This window comes from Penicillium angulare (genome assembly GCF_028827245.1).
Source record: "Penicillium angulare strain IBT 27051 chromosome Unknown utg000011l_segment0_segment0, whole genome shotgun sequence".
NCBI classification, from domain to species: Eukaryota; Fungi; Ascomycota; class Eurotiomycetes; order Eurotiales; family Aspergillaceae; genus Penicillium; species Penicillium angulare.
This window is the reverse complement of record NW_026623170.1, coordinates 757,061-777,999: the sequence shown is the minus strand read 5'-3', so window position 1 is coordinate 777,999 and position 20,939 is coordinate 757,061. Positions and strand designations below refer to the sequence as shown.

The 20,939-nt window shown below is 45.0% G+C and overlaps 8 protein-coding genes across 8 annotated transcripts; 6 read left to right on the top strand and 2 right to left on the bottom strand.

Moving 5' to 3' along the window:
• Positions 1-2,019: 2,019 nt before the first annotated feature.
• On the top strand, positions 2,020-3,975 carry N7478_012447 (uncharacterized protein; the record flags this gene model as incomplete). Its single annotated transcript, XM_056928661.1, has 4 exons — positions 2,020-2,276; positions 2,332-2,895; positions 2,964-3,752; positions 3,822-3,975. 4 exons carry the CDS (start codon positions 2,020-2,022, stop codon positions 3,973-3,975), a joined length of 1,764 nt encoding a protein of 587 aa, XP_056773219.1.
• A 1,478-nt stretch (positions 3,976-5,453) lies between these two features.
• N7478_012446 (phosphatidylserine decarboxylase) lies at positions 5,454-6,752 on the top strand (the record flags this gene model as incomplete). Its single annotated transcript, XM_056928660.1, has 1 exon — positions 5,454-6,752. The coding sequence occupies one exon, from the start codon at positions 5,454-5,456 to the stop codon at positions 6,750-6,752; it is 1,299 nt and encodes a 432-aa protein (XP_056773218.1).
• A 1,040-nt stretch (positions 6,753-7,792) lies between these two features.
• Positions 7,793-9,063, top strand: N7478_012445 (uncharacterized protein; the record flags this gene model as incomplete). The annotated part of the gene is made up of 2 exons (XM_056928659.1): positions 7,793-8,896; positions 8,959-9,063. The coding sequence occupies 2 exons, from the start codon at positions 7,793-7,795 to the stop codon at positions 9,061-9,063; spliced, it is 1,209 nt and encodes a 402-aa protein (XP_056773217.1).
• A 2,321-nt stretch (positions 9,064-11,384) lies between these two features.
• Positions 11,385-11,681, top strand: N7478_012444 (uncharacterized protein; the record flags this gene model as incomplete). The annotated part of the gene is made up of 1 exon (XM_056928658.1): positions 11,385-11,681. One exon carries the CDS (start codon positions 11,385-11,387, stop codon positions 11,679-11,681), a length of 297 nt encoding a protein of 98 aa, XP_056773216.1.
• Positions 11,682-12,454: 773 nt separating this feature from the next.
• N7478_012443 (uncharacterized protein) lies at positions 12,455-13,126 on the bottom strand (the record flags this gene model as incomplete). Its single annotated transcript, XM_056928657.1, has 1 exon — positions 12,455-13,126. The coding sequence occupies one exon, from the start codon at positions 13,124-13,126 to the stop codon at positions 12,455-12,457; it is 672 nt and encodes a 223-aa protein (XP_056773215.1).
• Positions 13,127-13,658: 532 nt separating this feature from the next.
• N7478_012442 (uncharacterized protein) lies at positions 13,659-14,108 on the top strand (the record flags this gene model as incomplete). The annotated part of the gene is made up of 1 exon (XM_056928656.1): positions 13,659-14,108. One exon carries the CDS (start codon positions 13,659-13,661, stop codon positions 14,106-14,108), a length of 450 nt encoding a protein of 149 aa, XP_056773214.1.
• Positions 14,109-15,101: 993 nt separating this feature from the next.
• N7478_012441 (uncharacterized protein) lies at positions 15,102-16,085 on the top strand (the record flags this gene model as incomplete). Its single annotated transcript, XM_056928655.1, has 1 exon — positions 15,102-16,085. The coding sequence occupies one exon, from the start codon at positions 15,102-15,104 to the stop codon at positions 16,083-16,085; it is 984 nt and encodes a 327-aa protein (XP_056773213.1).
• A 2,714-nt stretch (positions 16,086-18,799) lies between these two features.
• Positions 18,800-19,187, bottom strand: N7478_012440 (CVNH domain-containing protein; the record flags this gene model as incomplete). The annotated part of the gene is made up of 2 exons (XM_056928654.1): positions 18,800-18,990; positions 19,046-19,187. The coding sequence occupies 2 exons, from the start codon at positions 19,185-19,187 to the stop codon at positions 18,800-18,802; spliced, it is 333 nt and encodes a 110-aa protein (XP_056773212.1).
• Between the last annotated feature and the right edge of the window lie 1,752 nt (positions 19,188-20,939).

Sequence of the window (20,939 nt, the reverse complement as noted above, 5' to 3'; positions counted from 1 at the left end):
ACAGCTGTTCTTTGTTCTCCACCGAACTAAACTCCACGTGTGCCCATGCTTCTTTAAAAGCAAGAAAAAACAACTAAATTACGCGATAAGTCAAAGGTCCTTGCTCCCGTAGACCGCCGAGATCCGTGTATAAAGGAAACATGGATGGAGCATAACTGGAGCAGATTCTCCATTTGATCTGACTGGCTAATAGCCTGGCACCTGCGCCTTTATTGTTAGTGCGTGGGGGCTAGTTTTGTACTCGGCCTCTCTTCCTTTGTCGGCTTATTCCCTCGTCCATACTAGTTATGCGCCCGAGGGTTTGATGAGATGTCCCAACCGTTGGCTGTGGTTTGAGCGAATGATGTACCACCTGATTACCATGCCTCGAATGTGCTTGTCTGGACTATCAACGAGAAATTACGGTTGGACTTGATCAGCCCATGTTCAATCGGCACGGACAATCCTGCAAGGTGGAGACCCAGTTCGCGCATGGCCATGTGGTTATGTTCTCCAGCACCCATGCATACAGTGGAGGGTACTCCGTACACATGCATGGTTATTATAGACTATGAATTTTGGATTTTGATTCAAGAATGTTCAGACTTGTGCTCCTTTGGCTACAAAGATGAAGAAAAAAAGCCCAACCGAGTTGATCAAACCCCTTTTCCTTGCTTATCCAGAGCTAATGACCCGGCATTCTGGGAATTCTGGAAAATACATCATCGCACAATGATTGGTGGGAATTCTTCTCTAGTCGCTGGCCAAAAAGTACTATAGATACTATACGCATTAACGACCATAGCGCCCAAAGGGAAAAAGTCCTCCAGCAGAAAACCATAATACCGGTAATATACTAACACGCCATCGCCTGGAGACCATATCGCCAAGTTAAGCTTCAAACCTAGGGGTTGTCTTAACATAAATCTTTGAAAAAAAACCTTCTTTCTTTGTATACAAATTTAACAGTATAATTTAAAATATCTAGATAAAAGATACTTCTCTATTCATCTTCCTACCTATTTGTCTTTCTAACTGTCATTCTAATTGCCCAGGTGTCTTTCCATATATATAGGGTTTCAAGTTAAAGTACGGATGATATCAGTATAGTAGGCGGTATACTAGTACTAGAGCTAAGGGTGTTTTTTCCACTGGCGACTATATGCCTCCATGCGCTGCTCCATGCAAATCTGCTGAATTTCCTCGTATCCTAAATTAAGCAGGACCATTAGCCCCAGATACGCAAATGCGGCTGTGGTTAAAATAGTAAGCACTTATGGGACAATCATATTCCAATTGATGATCTTTGAATATCTGTAAATTCAATGTACATGCTCCGTAAATGTACTAGTCCGTACTGGACGGCCAAACTTCGACCTCGGGAGGTGCATTAGCGTCGGGTAGTGCATTAGCGTCGGGCATGGGTAGTAATTTTACTACTAGTAGTTAGCCCTGCGAGCCTACCGGTAGATTAATCCCGCGTGACGGACTATTTATGGATCAGCTTGGTGAATCTCAGCTTAACGGGGCATTAACTCCAGGTGTTTGCATATATGCTCGAGCTTCAGCCCAGTGCACCTGGGGCTAAACTGGACGATTCGGCCTGGGGAGCCTCACTTTAACATTTGCGAGTTTTGACCCACGGAGCTCTGGAAGCATATCGGTCAAGAGTGGAACCCGATTGAATTTGAAATGTTTGACTATGTGCCTGTGAGACGGAGCTAGAGGTGGGACCCCGTATAAATTCTGCACACACCGGTAATATGGTTCGTCCTCGTTTACTCTGCGGGCTGTTGTTAGCGTTCAAGTTGGCCCCCAGCCTTCTCGCTGTCACTCCACAGCCTCACCCAACATGCATCTGACTAAATCAGGGAAAGATTCTAGGGCTAATTCAGACCTGGCTTAGAGCCGCAGAAAATAAGAAAAAAAAGGTCTGGGAGCGCGAGCCTTATGGGCATTTATACCCTTCACAGATCCGGAAAACTTCTTGTTCTCTTTTGTGTATGCAGACGAGTGGATTGAAAGTGCAAAGCCTCCAAAATGAGATCCCCTACTCTCTTGAGTCTGCTATCTTTTATTCCTACCTTTGTCGTCGGAACGACCATTCCATCAGACAATGTCGCGTTTCGAACAAGAAATGCGCCCGGAACGACCGACGCAGACACCTTCAATGCATTGCGAAGGGCTCTGAATAAAGAAAGACTACAATCCCGCGACACGGGCAGTTCTTACACAATGAATACAACATCTTTTGGAAAGACGTGGTCCGATGCTACTCTATATAGCGGTGGCGTTAGGTGTGATTATCATGACCTCACATTTCTACAATTGATTCTAACACCGATTCTGTAGCACTGATCTCAACGTGGCAACTGAGGTCATTTGTTCTACCTGTTATGTTACCGGCACCGTTCGCGGCGAGCTGACCTTTGCCGATGGTTTCAACTTCACCGAAGCAGTTGATGGAATAGAGGGAGAGGTTAAGACAACAGCTCGTGAAGCCGTTGATGTCTTGGAAAAATACGTGGATAACATTGAGGATGAGATCAAAAGCGCTATCACATCTGGAGACGATGATATAGTCTGGCCGACTCCGGATATTAACTTTAATATTGACAACATCACCAGCTTCAAAGATGCACACATTCACTTGGAGTTTGACAATCTGGAATTATATCTGAATATTGACACCAAACTACCTGGATATTCTCACACAATCAATCTTTACACATCTGAGACACCTGCAGGGTTCTCTCTTTTGAACGACGACGTTCAAGTCGGTGTGATCTTTAGCATTGATCTCATTTTGCTTGCAGACGCCGAGATTGATGTTGAAAGTGGTATCCATATAAAACTCGAGGATGGGGTTACTTTTGATCTTGATATGTTTGAGACCGATCTTTCAAGTATCACAATGTAAGTTCTGTTAAAATGAAACGATTGATTGCCATCATGATGTTCTTGACTAAAGATACCTTTCACAGCCCCGGTGGCCAATACGAATTTCTTCCCATAACAATCGAGACAAAGGGAGGTTACTTGAGAGCCGTTTTGAGATTAAAAGCCAGTGTAGGCTTTGAAGTCAATATTGACGTGCCTAAAGTTGTCAGCGAGGTATTTGACGGCTTTAGCGTTGGCGTTGAAGCTGACATCTTTGCCTACGTTGCGGATGTTAAAATGGCACTCAATGACACTAAGACCGACGCAACAAGTAACTGCGATTTGAAAGCTAGCCTTGAATACACATTTGCCGTTGGCGCAGGAGCCGGTGCGACTGTTGCTGCCGATTCCCACTCATGGGGTCCTGATGTTTTCACGACAGTTCCAGTATGGCACACTACATCTAGTACCTGTGCAGAAAGTAAAACGACATCTACTGCAGCCACCAGTGCTCAGATTACTGCAAGGGATTCAAATGACGATGACAGTACAGTCACTACATCCATGGAAAAGACCTATACGATCATTCAATGCAGCTCCACAGACGTGGTCAACTGCCCTGCCAGTCTACAAACCACCAGTACAACTGTAGCTACGGTGACATCCGTGCTCACGGTTCAGTCAGGTTCAACAATCACTCCAACAAACACATACTCGTCGGTCACCAGCACCATTACGTTTGGTAGCAATGCCGCTCGGCTGGGTGCCAGTTCGGGCACACCAACGCCCTATTCAGCTTCATCGAGTGGTGGCTCGGACCACAAAAAGCTTATCATTGGACTATGTGTCGGATTGGGAGTTCCAATACTTGCTGCGTTGATTATAGTTGCCACGTCAGTATACCTCCCTTGTATCTACCAGATCACTCTTGACAGTTACTAACCTGTTATCTTGATATATAGTTGCTTCTACCGACGCAAGAAGTATAGTGCTGTTCCATTGGGGCCAGCGACTGCTCAACAGGAACCTTCTGCGCCTTATGACCCTTATGAAATGCAGATGAAAGGCGGCGTTTCTCGAAAGCCGGTAGCAATGTCGGGCTCTGTCAGTGAATAATGTGGCAATGGTTAGCACACTGATTGAGTCACAAGAGATGGCAAATTATGAATACGTCAATGATGAAATTGTCTGGGTACTATTTTCCAAGGTTCGAGATTTAGATTAGTTGGGATACACTGATAATGACTACCGGAGACCCCCCTCCCAAAAACTCTAACTCCACTCTGAAGTCTACTATCGAGTAATCCAAGCTTCCATTATACTTCATGTGGGGCCTCGGGTACGGGATCTTGGAATCGGCTCGAGCCGAACCCCGTGGCGTAAGCCGTGAACGTCAATGTCTAATCCCGATACCATGAGAATTTTGCATGCAACTGTCATCCTTGAAAATGAATGACTTCAACACATTTCGTATAAGGAACCATGCCTATTCATTGACGTTGCTCTGCCCCCTATCATCTTTGCTCCATATTACAGCTGCCGCCTGTCACAGCGTCTCGTTCTCAATTCATAGCGACCGGGAGCACGAATTAAGGGATGGTTAGTACCCATGATCATGAATTAATCATCAAGAGCAATGGCTTTAGGTTTAATGTCGAGGTGCCCAGGTGACAAAGCAAGAAGGCAAATACCGGGGAGGAGCAAGAATGCTCAATGCTTTAACTTCAGGATTCCAAGGTTGACTGTATCCACTTTTACCTACGTGGGCGACATGAACTGTTATTCCAAGAGGAGAACTTGATCATTCGCGTAAAAGCGCGGGCACCGAGTATGAAATATTGGATGGACCGGCATACCATGACCAGAACTACCCGGGACTAGCATAGTTCATAAGCTGCGACTATTATTACCGCCCAACTTATGTCGTTTCATTATTTCGATTACGACTCTTGAATCACCGACGTTAGGCCAAAGGATAAAATGAATATTGGAGTACCAATCGGAAACCAGTGAACGTATGAGACGAGATAGAGCCCGAAACAATGACTTAACATCTGAATGCTACAACATGAACTTTATGAATATCACTTCTAGAGTAAGAATCTTCATCAACGTCATTGATATAATTATAATTTAGATACTCCTATCTATTAAGACTGTTTTCATATCTAAATCTAATCCCTTAAAAGCGATGTGGGGTGGTCCACAAACCACACTCATTATCACAAGATTTGAAGCATCATACAACGACATTAAACAGGATTTTAAACTCATCATACACCAAACCATAGTTTCAAATAATATCGAAGTGACGTTTAGAACCAGGAGATTAAGAGGCCATCAACTGCTGGTACCGGTCGTGTTCATAGTTAACGTCACATTTGGATATACCCTTGGGTCATTTGTGATTTGTGCCACTTGAGTGGATGCCAATAACATCATGATATACACATAGACCTGATATTTCTGGCACTGCCGGGGATAGATACTTAAATACCTGGGATGTCTCGGTATTCAAAAAGAAGACTCACTGAAGACTATACCATCGACACTCATTACATCTAATTTCATCTGATCCTGAAAACGCGCGCAATATGAGCAACTCAACCGAACCGACTTATGCCCCGCAGGAGGCACTTGTCCTTGACCTTAAGGACTTCATATGCCGTAACAAGACTCGACTGGGAAAATTCAATGCAGCAGTTGCTTCGGCCATTGAGAATGGACAGGATGACATGGAAGCAGAAGGAATAAAAGATCTCAATGGGTATCTAAAATACTGCGACGAGCTTCTACGCTGGATTCCAACCGTAAAAACCACTGGAGACGCACTATTGCGTAAGATCCTAGTATTCTACTGGGTCTTTGATCAGCCTACCATCTTGGATTTGCAAACTCCCATCTCGCCAGAGACATCCAACATCGATCTTTCATGGCTTTCATACTGGCTAGTTTCGTTCGCACGCCAACAGGGCCAATTCTTAAACACCCCCGCATCAGGTGGAGCGATTTACACTCTATACTTGAACACCAAATACAATCCCGAGGCACCACTATGGGAACAACCAAAAGGTGGTTGGAAATCCTTCAATGATTGGTTCTCCCGTTCCTGGAAGAATATTGAGGCCGCACGTCCTCTCGATAGTCCTGACGATGACAAAGTGATTGTCATGCCAGCGGACTCTGTTCACGATGGAAACTGGCCAATCAAGAACGGAAAAATTGATCTCACGCTCACGATCAAGGGAATAGGCTACAAGTGGCCTATCAAGGACTTACTGAGGACAGAGTCAACTACTTGGGATGAGGGCCACTTCACTCATTCCTTCTTGGGGCCCACAGACTATCATCGCCAACATTCCCCAGTGAGTGGAGAGGTAATTGAAGCAAGAGTAATTCAAAATCAAGTCTACCTCCAGGTAGCGACAAACACTACCACAGGCAAGCTGTATGCGGATCGTGCTATGGTTCGGGCTCCAGCGGAAGTTCAGCGCCGGCGAGGTGTGCGAGTCGAGTACGAGTCTGATGGACAAGGAGGTGACGGGGACTCAGAGGTGGGCGGCGACCAGGCATTGAAAGAAGACCTGGATGCCCCGGATGACCCTGGTTATCAATGGTGTCAGACCCGCGGGTTGGTTGTGATCCAAACCGAGAAGTATGGCAAGGTTGCTATTCTGCCTATTGGAATGGCCCAGGTATCATCTGTGGTTCTTTGTGTCAAAGAAGGTCAACATGTTCAAAAAGGACAGAATATTTCTTACTTCCAGTTTGGTGGTTCTGACTGTGTTATGGTGTTCGAACGCAGAGTTGACTTCAAGTACCCGCCTACAAAGAAGAAGAAGATCAATGTGCGCAAGGAGGTTGCTAGATTTAAGTCCACTGAACTTGAATAAAATGCACAGGTGCTTGAAGGAAAATTTTGGAATGGAAATTTTGAACTTTTAGGTGATGATGTCTTTTAGTCTACGGTTTTTGTTGTTGGTTTGTTACCTAAAAATTGTGACTTCAAGTTCGTGCCATATACAATTCCGCCCTGTTGATGCTTAATACAGCGTCTAAGGTTAACTTGAAGTTGCTCAAGTTATTACTAGTAGGGCATAGAAAATAAATATTTGTTTAAGGAGTCAATCACATCAAAAGAACTTGTATGAAATTTTGCAACAATCCTGGAGATTTATACATGTACAAAGAAAATGTAGGCTGAAGTTAATATCTCATAGTAATCGCCCTCTGCATAGTCGGTGGATAATGAGTGACAAAGCGAAAAAAGAAGGCAAATTGGAGCCGAAGCTATATCCACGTTCCTTGGACTGATATCGTGACTGGTGGGTATTGAGATCATGCTCCACAAGCATGTTAGACTGCCCTGGTATGGGAATGCCGGTGATCACTCTGAGCGCGGGCCATATTCGACAATTCGTTGGATCACAAATGAATCAGGCAACCCTCAATTCGATGAGTGGGGGGATATTTTCCGTGTATGTTCGTTTGTAATAATCTGGGTTTGTTTAGTAAAAAAGTCGTAAACAAGTCCCACAAAGTGTGACTTTGTTTCGAACAATGCTGAACGGAGCCTTGCAAGGCACCGGGATCGGAGCGGGGCGGATCATAACAATTGTGGAATCTCACCATCACCTGCGAAATACTCACAGAAAGTGTTTCATCCGACAATCCGACTTGCATCTTGGAGCAGAAAGATCGAAGAGCCACCAGCTGGCGCCCCTTCCTATACGAAGCACTCTGTAGACCAGGTCGTATGTCTTTACAGGTGGCTGGGTGCAGACAGATCAAACAAACAATAAGCGTGCTAACCGTCTACAGCAAAGATCGGCAAAGGCGATCGACAACAGCGATTGACAACGCGTGAAAAACACGTTCGTCAGATAAATTCCCATGGCTTTTACTTGACTGACCACGCCTACGAGTAGTCACAATGTATTTAACGACCCTGAATATTATCTTGGCATTGATATCAGTGGGAAATGTTTATGCTTGCAACCGCCCATACTCCGCTTGGATGGCCGATAGTGTCATCTCTCGCGACCAAGCAATTGTCCCAGATGGCTCCAGCCCATCACCGTCGACTTATCTCCAAGTGGGATTCTTCCAATCTTCCGTCCTCCGCTTAATAGGCTATTACAGCACTCCTGAGTCAGTCTGCGCAGAGAGTAACTGGGAAGACTATTTGAACGCGAGTACAAATAGTATCGCGCCATTTCTCCTGAACGCGACACAGGACACCAGCTACCCTCTTGACCGGTTATCCACTGGCAGAGGGCTTTTACATCAATATGACACATTCAAGAATACGAAGGCCTTGGAAGGTCTCCACTCCTTACGAGAATCCATCGATATCCAACCTAAGAACTCACTCCGTGGTTATTGGTACTATAAGTATCCAAACTGGAGCTATCTCGATGGAATGTACTCTCTTATCCCGTTCCTTTTATCATACACTTCTCGCTTCGACCCTTGCAACAGCAGTGTCGCAGACGATGTCATTCATCAACTCGACCTCCTCTGGACACACTGCTATCAGAATAGCTCGAATCTTCTTGTCCACGGCTATGATTCTTCGAAGACTGCGGCTTGGGCAAACTCAATCACCGGTGCGAGTCCAATCGTATGGGATCGTTCTTTAGGTTGGTACCTTATGACACTCGTTGATAGTCTTGAGATATCATCTTCCTTTCCAGCGCGATTATCAACCTATCTACGGCGCAGATTAACTCAGCTATCCGAGTCTGTTATTGCAGCAGCAGACCCAAATACGGGATGCTGGTGGCAAGTCATGACTTACCCTGAAAGGAAAGGAAACTATATTGAATCTAGCGGGTCAGCAATGTTTGTGACCGCGTTACTCAGGGCGGCCCGACTTGGTTATCTAACTGGCGAACACGCGTCTGATGCAAGGGCTACTGCCACCAAATGCTATAGTCACCTTGTTGATAAATTTGTCGTCAAGAATGCCAATGGGACCCTAGGCTATAACGGAACAGTTTCTGTGTGTAGCCTCGACTCATCGGCTTCTTACGAGGTATGTTTTCTTTTTTCTTTTATCCGATAATTCATTTTCAGTCCGAGCTAACACATATAAAGTACTACGTCTCGCAGCCTCTGTTATACAATAGTGTCCATGGAACGGCGGCTTTCGTTCAAGCGAGCATAGAACAAGAGATGTTGAATGATTCTGGAACATATTGAAAAGAAGATGTATAAAGTGGTAGCATCAACCTTCAAGCTATGGTGAATCGCAACATGAATATTGAAGGGGCTTTACCACGACAGTGGAAGATGCTTCATTGAGTGCATGTCTTCAGAAAGCAAAGAATTGTATGTTGTATAGATAATACTCCTATTTATAATTGATGAACAGCGGACTTGTGATGACCTTTGCACTACTCCATTCTCGACCAACAAAGTAGATCGAACGAGTAGACTCAGTGCTTTTGGGCAGGGATACTGTTCCCTGGACTCGTCGAGGCAATTCAATATCCGGCACAGCTTCAACACGCAGAAAGAGTCCTGCACCTCCACGGATCTCAATTGACTTCCCATTAAGTGCGTTGATTTCTTCCAAATTTGCCTCAAGGCTGAAAGTTGGCTGAGCCTTGTGTGGATTCCCAGCCAAAGTATCTCCCACTTTGACATAGCCACCTAGCGAACCGGAAATGCTCACTGTAGATGGCAATTTATCGGCTTGGAAACGAATATTCACACCATCGATGTCACCACTTGTTTTGCTCGCGAAATCGATACTTTGATGTCCGGAGACTCGAGCGAAATCCTCCGGGTTATCTTCTAGTCCTCCAAAAGATTGCGTATTTTCCACAAAAGCATCTTCTGATAGTGAAATCTTACCATTCCAAATAGCTTCACGATATCGGTCATATAATCTGGCTCCGCCCCATGTGATCCTCAGTATTTTATTTGGTGCTGATCGCTCTTCAGACCAAAGGTCACGGTGCCAGATCATACCCGAGGCATCGAATGCTTCGATCGAAGAGAATCCCCTTTCACCCAGAAAGTGGTAGTTCAGTTCTAGGGGCTCATCAATGGAAGCCTCAATCTCATCGCCCTGGAGAGCAATACCTTTCTCAGTATGCCTCCAAAGAAGACCAACTAGACGCTGGCCGGTAGTAGCAAAGGTATGCCTCGATCTTAGAGAACCAGCGACAGTGGCTCGATCAAGCTGAGATGATATTATTCCCGTTAAGCCTCCCCGTGTACCGAATACCGCACTTCCCGACACACCTCCACCACACCGACCACGATGTTCATCAGAATTGGCAGATACGCCTAACTTCCAACCGCGCTGAACTGCATCCTGGAGAAGCCACTCGAATTGACCCCAGGCACTACCGATCTCAACCAAACGCTCGAGCTTAGGATGATGCCATGCAAGATTACAACGGCGGCCTCCGACATGAGGAATGAGAAGATGCTTGTCAGCCTCCCTCGCATATGTAGCATATACTTCGTCCAGCGGCCAGGCGCCGGGAACAATGTCTTTCGGGCCGTGCTCAGACCATTCGAACGACCGTGCGACATTTCCATGTCGATCATAAGGGAATTCCGGGGGTTGGTCAGATTCATCTAGAAAGACCACATTGTGGTCTCCTCCAGCTGCGGAGTTTCCACACCACTCAGTACCTGGGTAAATCACAAAGTTGCCGCTTTCATTGAGAGATTTAATGAGTTGGACCGTGGCGTCCCAGCGTTCTTTCGTGATTTGGAAGTCGTTTGCTGTATATCCAAGCACGTCTAAGCCGGCAATATCCCGACCGTAAGAAAAGTTGTATACGGAATCTTCAGTCCCCACGGTATCGTCTGAGTGGACGTGAAGATCACCAAATAGAACCTTGGGGACGAACAATTCAGAAGACACGCTAATATGGGAAATGCTAAGCGGTAGAACCAACCCTTCTTTGCCTTCCAGTGAGATCTCCACTGTGTAATCCCCTTCAGTGACCAATTTAATATCAGGAAAGATCGCGTTCGTCCATCCGGTTTCTGGTACGGAAACTCCCTGTTGGAATGGTATTTGAGAACTTGCGAGGTAGACTTTCAGCTTGAAGACTAAATCTTTCAGCTCGCGAGTCACATTCCCCCAACTGTCCTCAGCGTGTGCGTGTATTTTGAATGGCACATTAGGCTGGACCAATCTGGGGGATACAGTTTGTACATGATGAGGCGAGTCAGCAACAATCCTCCAGGATATATCTGGCTGGATCGGAGCGAAGCGACTGTTTGCTTATTAGCATCTCTTCGTCCGTTGTGTTTCAAACTCGTCAATACTCACGAGGTTCCAACAGGATCAATATAAAGCCTCCACCGGAAGTCTTTTTCTATGAAGGTCTGTACTCGAGTACCTTTTCCACCGAAACGACGATCTCCCAGTCTAATGAGAATGTGATCCCCAGGGTTGAGATAACCATCCTGGATATCCACAATGACAGCCTTCTGGAAAGGTCTTTCATGACCTTTCTGATCAAATCGAATGCCTAGTGATGGTAATCATCGACATGACTCGCGTCACACATATTGACACGAGTGGAATGCAGGCTTTGGCGGATATCAAGTCCATCCTCAAAGTCTGGGCGGGTGCAGAGGCTGAACTGGTCTTTGTAGGACTGAATGATCGAGTCCAGGAGCGATTTCAGCGGGCTGAAAGTTGCTTTTCGTCATCAAAGAGCGAAGATGAGCCTAGAGATCAAGGATACGTTGTTTTTGACGTCTTGCAAACCGCGCTGTATAACACTCATGGTCAAACTGAATGTACAGACGAGAACAAGAAAGAAAAACCTTCCAAGTCAGACTGAGACACTCGAATTTTGAGTTGATCCTGATCGCCTATTTGTTAGTGGCTATGCTTAGCACATGTACACGGGCTCCACATTGTGGATGGAAATAGCCGCCATGCAAGGGAAATGTAATCTAAATGTTAAGGTATTGGTTACCGTTCTGTCCAATTAGAGTCGTGTTATAATTTTACTGAGACAGATAATTTACACACCAACGATTTCATAAAGTTTTGAAACGATTATAAATCTGAAACTGTCCGAAATACATTTCAATTCAAAAACACAGCTTAGTGTCTCTTAAATTCCGAGAGAATGCCCTAAATATACCGAAAATTACTTCATTTCCACAATTAGCAGGTGAAAATTGCGGATCCTTTCGAAAAATACCGAACTGGGCGGGAGTTGGAGAGATCTCAGGCCCACGGCCCCCCGGGTGCTGTAAAGACATCGTAAATACTGGTAATGTTATTTTCCGCTCTTACAAATTACATCTTCCCTTTCTGGCTGTTATCTGCCGCCATCTCAATCCCTGTCGTCACTGCTTTTCACTGTTATGACTAGGCACAAGGGCCGTCTAGCATGACCAAGAAGTCAGAATATCAATCCAGGGGGCTCATATACGACAAAAAACACTATGAATATACAATGATACAATAGAGAGTCACAGAAATACTGCATATGGCTTCATATTAATGTTTATAATTGCATTGCCCGGTAATTGGAATAACAGTTTGGCAAGAATCAATTCCGAGTCATTTTCGAAGTTTTCTGTTAAACTTTTTGACATCCCGTTACCCCCAACTCCTTTCACTGCCACGATCCAACTCTTGCCATCCCTCTTCCACAATATCACGATAAATTTTGGTGTCAATGAGCACAAACGACCCATCGATCTTTCCAAAAAGCTCCATCACAGAATATCGATCTTCTTGCTCCAAAGTAGCTAAGCCAAGACAGAAAGCAGGTAGCAGCAAGAAAGGAAGATCATTTGTGTTTGCTACAGCTTTACTGGCAACAAGTCCATTTCGTACAGCCATTTGAGCTTTCTCATTACCAGCACCTTTTGGATGAACGATGAGATATAGCCACACATATAGGGCCCAGACACAGGCAATCTGGAGATTGGAATCCTCCAACGAGTCTTGCTGACACCCGTCCCTAATTTGATCAAGATCATTCCATATGTCGACAGCATCTACCACGGAATCGGACTCCAAAGTTTTGGTTTCATTTGCGTCAACGTGTAAGGTATAAATCCGCTCCATGATTTCTAGCAGTCCATTGTGGATACCAAAGATTGATCCTGGTTTGTTTCTTGGCACGGGTTGCTGATTTTGGCTGGCTGAGGAATGGAGAGTGCTGGATGGTTCTTCGTTGTAGTCACCGGAAAGTTCCTTGACATAATCGGCGAAAGTATAGAGGAAGGCATATCTCTGGATGATGGGGGTAGATTGAGGTTCCATGTAGAAAGTTTGCTATGGAGACGGGTCCAAAAGACCAAAGATGAATGAGTCTGATATATGCTCTTGGATTAAGAGAGAAAACACCTCCTCTTATAATCCCTTTCCTTTCCTCGCCAGTTGATGAAATTATGCAATTGGAAACATTGAGCCGAATTTTCAATGTAGAGTTTGTAAGATCGTACAATACAGAAGGCAATGTGACATGGCAATGTCGATGGGTGATAGGTCATGATATCCGGAGTCTTATTTACCCCTCAGTGGGGAAGTAGTATTCGACCGGTCTTGGGCCCAATTTGAAGTCTTTGATGGATATTAGTTCAGGCTGCTTCTGGTGCCAAAGCGTTTTCCTTTGTGTGGGCTATATTATTCTATACGGAGCATCCAACCAGCACGGAAATGCAGTCGAGGTAGTCCAGTAGACTCAAAGCGGAGACAGGTTTGACATTCCAGATTTGAAGCTCTAAGATCCCATTTAATTGTTTGAGTCAAGGCCTGTCATTTCTTTCTTTTTCATGCAACCGCTGTAGCCGCAATGGATACCTCGAGGGCCCACATCGATCCGTGGATCGATCCATCAACCCCCACAATAGTACCTTTGGTTAGCGCCAGTCCACTCGAAGAAAGCAATTACCAATACAAAAGCAGATTTTTTGGAGCATTGGCCAAGTTTGATTACCCTGCCAGTCTTGATGCAAGTCATGGTAGTACGGCCGTTAATTGGACCGATGATAAACTTGTTCGATTATCCACCCTTCCTGCGCCCACCAAGCCTCTTCAAAGCCGACACGGTTGGATGCTCCGCCCACCGAGGTGGGGCTGCAAGCCTGCATCGTTATCTGGGGCTGTCTCCAGAGCCGAGGATGTGGACAGAGACAGGTTTGGAGCTATCGGCCTTTGGCTGCGGGCATGGGGACTTACTCGAAGAAGCAAAAGGGATGAGAAAACTTTGAGTGTTTCCCCGAAGCCACTTGAGTGGCTCTAGATGTACATAGAGCTGAAGATCCCCACGTTCCACGGACGATCAAAAACATCAAGGGAGACAACAGCAAAATATTTCGAGCATTACTTATGTGCATTATGTATGGCCTATTTCCAAGGATATTACGTAAAATGAACATTTGAACTTCCGCCTTACTAGTGTGTTATTGATGACAGGAGTTGTTGGTTACCGGTAAATTTAATGCTCAGAGTTCCCTCGCGTGGGGCGCCATCATGATGCTGCTATCCAATAATTCCATATGACCAGGTGATAGACTTCATGTAAGCTATTCCATGGTCTCTTGAAGTGCCTAGTGGTTTCCAAGTGAAATTGGAGGAAAACCTTGGATATGCCACTGGCAGTTCATTATAAGTCTACGGGGGACAATAGCGATCATCAGGCAGAACCCCCCTTGTCCGTATGCCAGTGTATCTTTATCCCCTATAAAACCGCTACTACTGCTACCAAGTTCATTTCAAAAGAAAGAGGAATTACTACATCGGACTCTAGAGGATATATCTTGAGACATAAAGAGGATCGAAGCTCGACTTTCCAGGGCGATATGGTGATTTTTGACCGGCCGGAAATAGGCAAAGATGCATGTGGGAAATGTTACTCTTGCTATTGTCCCCCGTTCAAGTCTATGGAATACTACTACAAACACAAATACAATTTAAAACTTAAATGCGGGTATTAATGAATTCGAAAAAGGAAGATTAGATTATGAGAAAGCTAAATTATACATTATGAGGGAGAACATGGAGAAGATGATGGCAAAATTTGTAGCGCATTTTGCCATTGACATTGTGGATGTTGCGACCTTTCGAACACTTCTGGAGTCAACAGGTCTGTCTGAATAATAGACCCCACATGCGTCTGCTGGCATCCTTGGCCCTTCATCCGAATGTGAATTAGAGTGTGGGGGAAATGTATTGGGCTCACAGAGAAGGTACAGACTGGCCACCCCATTGCGACCCGGACGTACAGGAATACAACATGGTCGTCGGTTGGGGCGCAATTCTCGACCAACAGGTCGAGGCGCAGATCAACGGCAACGGCCTCGAGTTCAAGGGGAGGATCCAAGTGTATTCGGTTACCCGTGATGACGAATATCTCGCTATCATCGATTTACAGACTTCCGATGAAATTGATACCCATGCCCCCGAGCGTTTGCAGATGGGAGCGAGATTCGACGTCAGATGGTACACTCCTGATGCCCCTGTTCTCCCGTCTGGTGTTGTTATGGACCTAGAGTCTTATCCAGATCTTCCTCCAGATCTTCCTCCAGGTCTTTCTCCAGACCCTTCCGTGGATAGATGGTCAGCAACCGTCGTTTCAGCAGCCTCGTTCTGCCCGGTAAACTGCTGGATGGTGATCTTGCGTCGTCCTTCCGAGGAGACTCCGGGTGCCACCCAGCCCCGTGTGATCACCCTTCCTCACGATCAGACTAGCTTCACGGAGAAGAACGTCGAGTCAGAAGACTGGGATGTCATCAGTTACCAACTTCACCTGGGCACGAAACTTTACGACCGCTTCCTCAGTGTCAACAGAAATTTGGTGGTCAAACCGGTCAACAAGCTCATAATGGACACACTGCTTGGCACCAACCCGAGCCTCCTGCCAATCAGAAACGCCTTGACAGGAATCCCCCAAAAGCACATACAGCGAGTGCTAGAGAAAATGCTCGTTTCCGATGACATGACCCTGCTCCTTGCAAACGTGAGCGCGATGCATGGTCCGCTGTACACTGTCGAAGGTCCCGTTGGCACTGGCAAAACCCATGCAATGTTAGCACTCGCCATTATGGACCTAGGTGGCGCTAACTTCAAGTACCCTGTGCACAGTCAAGACTTCATCCAGGGCGAATGGTGCTCACTGTTCACCAATTGGCACAAATCCAACCAGGGAGAAACCGAACCCATCAATGTGTACAACGAAAACACAAAGGATTCTACCTTGTCGCTTCCGCTCGTACTTTAAAAACAGTGGAGCGATTTGGCTATAGGACTCCTTCTAAACTACTCAAGTGGTTCGAATCTTGGGAGACGAAGGCTACACTGGAAACACCCGCTTCTGTCACTGCCGGCGATGTCGATAATACCGACATCTTGCAAACAACTGAACGTGCCCCTTGCTCTCTTCCGTTTTATACCCCCCCCTTCGCCAGCTCTAAACCCTCAGGCGCGCGCTAAGCGGGCGCAGATGGAGAGGAATTATTCGTTTGACAGCCCCGATAACGATAATCACGACGAGTGTACTCTTGCTGCTGGTGATAATGCGGATCTTGGTGTTACCCGGTAGGATAATTTTTCCGAGCTCGCGACGACAGCGGCCATGACGACCCTGCCGAGTACAGTTATCAATGGTAGAAACGCAGAGTATTTGATGACCCCCGGGATAGAGAAGAGAAAAATTGAGTCTGCTCCATCGAGACCTCTCTATTATTAGCACTAGGATAGTTCGGAATATTCATTTTCCCTCGAATGGAGCAAAGAGTCTAATGAATTCAGTAATCGAATAAATTCAAGGGTTAAAATGATATAGTAATCTAGGAATCGAATTGATTTAGCGATTGAATAAATTCAGGATTCGAATAAATCGAGTGTTTCAGTATCGAACCGATCCGGGAATCGAATGAATCTAGCAGTGATTTTGCCATTATAACATCGGGACCTACCGTAATTAGAGCTTAGATCGTCTCTTAGCATAACCCTGACAACGCATGCAACTGAACCTGTCAATTGCCGACTTTTATGCCGAGGAAACTTGGTGAACAGCGTTCTCTATCAATTCGAATACATATAGTCCGTCCACGCACATTTCATTTGACACTGCATTCCAATCTAGATTTGCTACATTCCAACCTTAGAAAGTTTACATATAAAGTTGCATTTAGAATGATTTGCGGAGTCTATCACGGTTGCCAATCCTCTTCTAAGGTTTACCACGTACACTGGTTTCCCAGTCTTAGGGAAAGCCAGAGAAAAGGACCATAGAAGATGCATTCGGCAGCATGCCCAGGTGATCACCTGGCTGTAAGATAATTAGATCGTTGCATTTCTGCTCGTCAATCCTTAAAATAGGAGCAAAGTGCTCATCCACCTATTGAAAAAAACGCGGAAGTGACTCCTCAGCATCATCAATTGCTTTTCTATCGAAGCCTTCATACGTATACTTCATTTTTTTTAAAAAAAAAAGGCAAAGTGTAGAGATATCATCGAGTCGAAACTCTGGAACTAATCGCCTGGTTCACCTATGGGGAAACGCCACGGAACTAGGAGTAACTGGGAAATCACACCGGAACCTTGGAAGCTCCGCTAACCGTTGCGGGCCGGGTTACTGCGGAGTTGTATATATAAAGCCGGAATCATATACGATAATGCTGCTCTTTACAGATATTTGGGACTTTCTAGCGTATCGGCGGAAACTATTTAAATTACTGTAGCTGTCTTATATACTTCGTTCAATCTCGCTACGATAAAAGTGGCCCCGAGGTGCCAAGACCCCATATTCTGTCGCTGGATTCCACGCTGGTACGATGTCTGGCTTCCATCCTGCTGCGTCTGATGTGGAAAACCTATGTTTGTCGTTATTAGGTACCTATGTGCTGGAATATAGTTAGGGGCAATAGTTGTCAGGGATTATCATAGTCACTATCTTATTTGTCTATGAGGGAAGTCAGGACAAGAGGGTCCCTAATACTTCTTTAGTCAACCCCGCTGGGTGAAAATCAAGCCAATAACCACGAGTAAGCCCCGCTGATTGTCATGTAAACATATATTGCTGAAGCTTTCTTCAATATCACTTTTTTATATCACTCTGAACTTCTGGGGGGTTTTTTTAAGAATAAGCGCCCTTTCACTGCCGAGACAAAAACGTTATCATATGACCTAAAAATATATGGCTCCTTGCGAAGTAGCACTTCGTGATTTTTCTTGGTGTGACCCTTGAAACTACCCAGAGGCTGCACACTGTGGACCGCTCCTCTCCCTAGCATCTCCATAATGAGACTGACTTCTTGGTTTGCTGGGCTGACCAATAGTGGGTCATGCGAGTCTCTCTCAAGTTTGTATTCTTCCCTCAACGCGGATACTTCCTTTTCCACTGTTGTTTGTGTAGGGTCATATGGGGATTTGTGACGTGCAACTTCGTCATCCGTGCCCGATTGGCATGTTTCTGCTCTATCCGGCTTCAGAACTTGCCTCTCGAGATATGGGGGGAGAGGCTTTCCTGATCGCGAATTCACAGAGATGTACCGGAAAGATTGCCCAGAATGCAATTTTGTATAGCAGCTAATCGTAGTTGCAAGGGGTCGGGAATTGAAAAATTTGAGACAAGCCATATTCAAGCTGGCGCATTTGAGTGAGTGGCACTTGTAAAATATTCATATGAAAAAGATGCTGGATGTCTTAAGACTTCTGCAAATTTTGTGGCGAGTGGGAATATCTATGACGTCACTATCACGAAGTTACAAAGTTACAAAGTTACAACACGCAAAGCTCTAAATAGAATGGAAATTCTTGAACTCCAATAAAGTAATGACTACCAGACGAAATTTAAAAAGCGAATCGTATCTCAAGGAGGGTTATGTCCAAAAATTTCTCCGATCATAGCAAACATACAACTTTATGTTACGAAATTTGGCGGTGCAGTGATGATTCCATGATTTTGCAGATATTTCTGATGGAATAGGCCTATGCATTCATATAAACTAGCTCACCATCTATATTCGCAATGTGTGTAGCAAGATCAATCTCATTGAGTGAATAATTGCCCGATGAATCGAGAAGTTCTGAATAGAGAATGGGACTGCGGTGATCTTCAGCAGACAGACTTATATTCCGTGCAGTCTTACTAAAGCCCTCTCCACCCCAGTCGAGGCAGCCTACCATTTAAGATGAGATCAGATTTCCTTTGCAACTTAGAATGTGTAGTCTTACCCTTCTTATTGCCGAGAAATTCATCGAGAAGGATATCTGTAGTAAGGCCAGAGCCTTCATCATTGTTGCAAGTAGCAACTAAAAAGGTGCCCTTTGTGCCAGCGACTAGATGAATGTCGCACGAACTCTCATGAAAAGACATTATTGTCAAAAATGCTCTTGGATAAATAGAAAAGAGTATTCATTAGGCTAGAGTTTAAAAATGGAAATCTCTTTCGCATGCTTGTATGTGCGAATATAATAGTTTTAGCGGGTTAGGCAATCATTTTAATTTACATAATAATGATGCGAGAATAACGTAATGACTTGGGACATTACATAGCGTGACAAATCGAAAAACAAACAATACGAGTGTCTTGGAGTCGATGGCAATCAATTTGAATTTCCGGAAGTCTGGGAACGGCTTGAACCGGGCTGCAAAAAGACAGGCGAGCCAAAGTTCGAGGGTAGGCATTTGTCCTATTTACATACTAATCCTCAATACCAAGCGGGACTACAACTCAGTGCAACTGCAATCATTCTACACCCGGAAGAAATTTAATCAAGCATTTTCGATTTAATCAAGTTTATCTATTTCAAAAGGCCAGTGCGTACATAATAAATCATATATACTTTGGATGTATACTTATAATATAGGCGTTGATATATTCATTTACTGATATATCCTGTCTCTGCTTGCAAAATACTGTATTATATTTCCCAGAGAAATACGAAAAAGCTCTTTACTACAGATCTATTCCGGGAGGCAAATTTCCAGAAGCAAGACAATACTCTTAAAAGCAACGAAATTCAATCAGAGCCTAAGGCTCAGCCCATATTAAAGGAGGGTCAAGTGCATTTTCACGTTCCTGCAGGGCCGGAATGTTCCCGTCTGCTTAGATACTTTCAAACACGGATCGCACATTAGTACCATAGCGAAATAATAGCGCACATGATGATCTTGGGCTGGTCTGGAATACGACTCCAACATATCGTCAATAACCAAAATTCCAGTTTCTTTGACAGAGAGCGCAAGGAAGCTTTGGCTGTGCTACAATCTCACGGAATTATTCACGGTGATATTGAGTGGCGCAATATGTTGTAGGATAATGTAGGCCACCATTTGGTCGTCGTTGACTTGGAGAACGTGAAGTAGCTGAACGGCCCCGTCCACTTGGAGCAGCTTCAGGCAACACAAATAATATCCGTCGTATCCGGGGAGACAAGAGTAAGCAAACCTCTTCTCTAGCTGGGCTGGCGTCTGTACATCTTGTTTCTTAACCCATCATTCGGCCTTATTTAAATCGAACATACTTTTGTATTTCGACTACAAGAAGGTAAAGAATGCTCTGAAGTACCAGAAAATCGACAGAAACTATTCAAATTTCTGTAGCTAACTTATATACTTCGTTTAACCTCGCTACCATAAAAGCAGGTGCGGACAGGGCCACAACACCCTGAGGGATCATCCAACTTTAACAGTTATCACATGGAGTAGGGCCACAAATTGCAGCTTGGCCCTCCCAAGAGACACAGTAGGGGAGAGCGGCAGTGCAGTCGGCGTTTGTGGAGCAAAAGATTGGATCTAGTCCGAATATATTATTATATTAGCACGGATTCGACGGGCTTGGGTTTTTTATATGGATCAAGGGTATGTACCGGCGCTGGCGAGGCCGGTAAGGGCAGCAGCAATGAGGATTGCGAAGAACTTCATTTTGATTGATAGAAATGATAGAATCCGAGGAGATAGAGTCGAGGTTTGAGTAGAAGGATAGAGGATTTGACTTTGAAGAAGCTGTTGCTGGTTATGAAATATCGAGGGGAAAGCACAGCTATTTATGTGTTTTCTGATGCCTCGTTGTCAATCGCAAGTTGGTTCAAATATTCTGAAGGATCCCATTGTAACCGCTCCGAG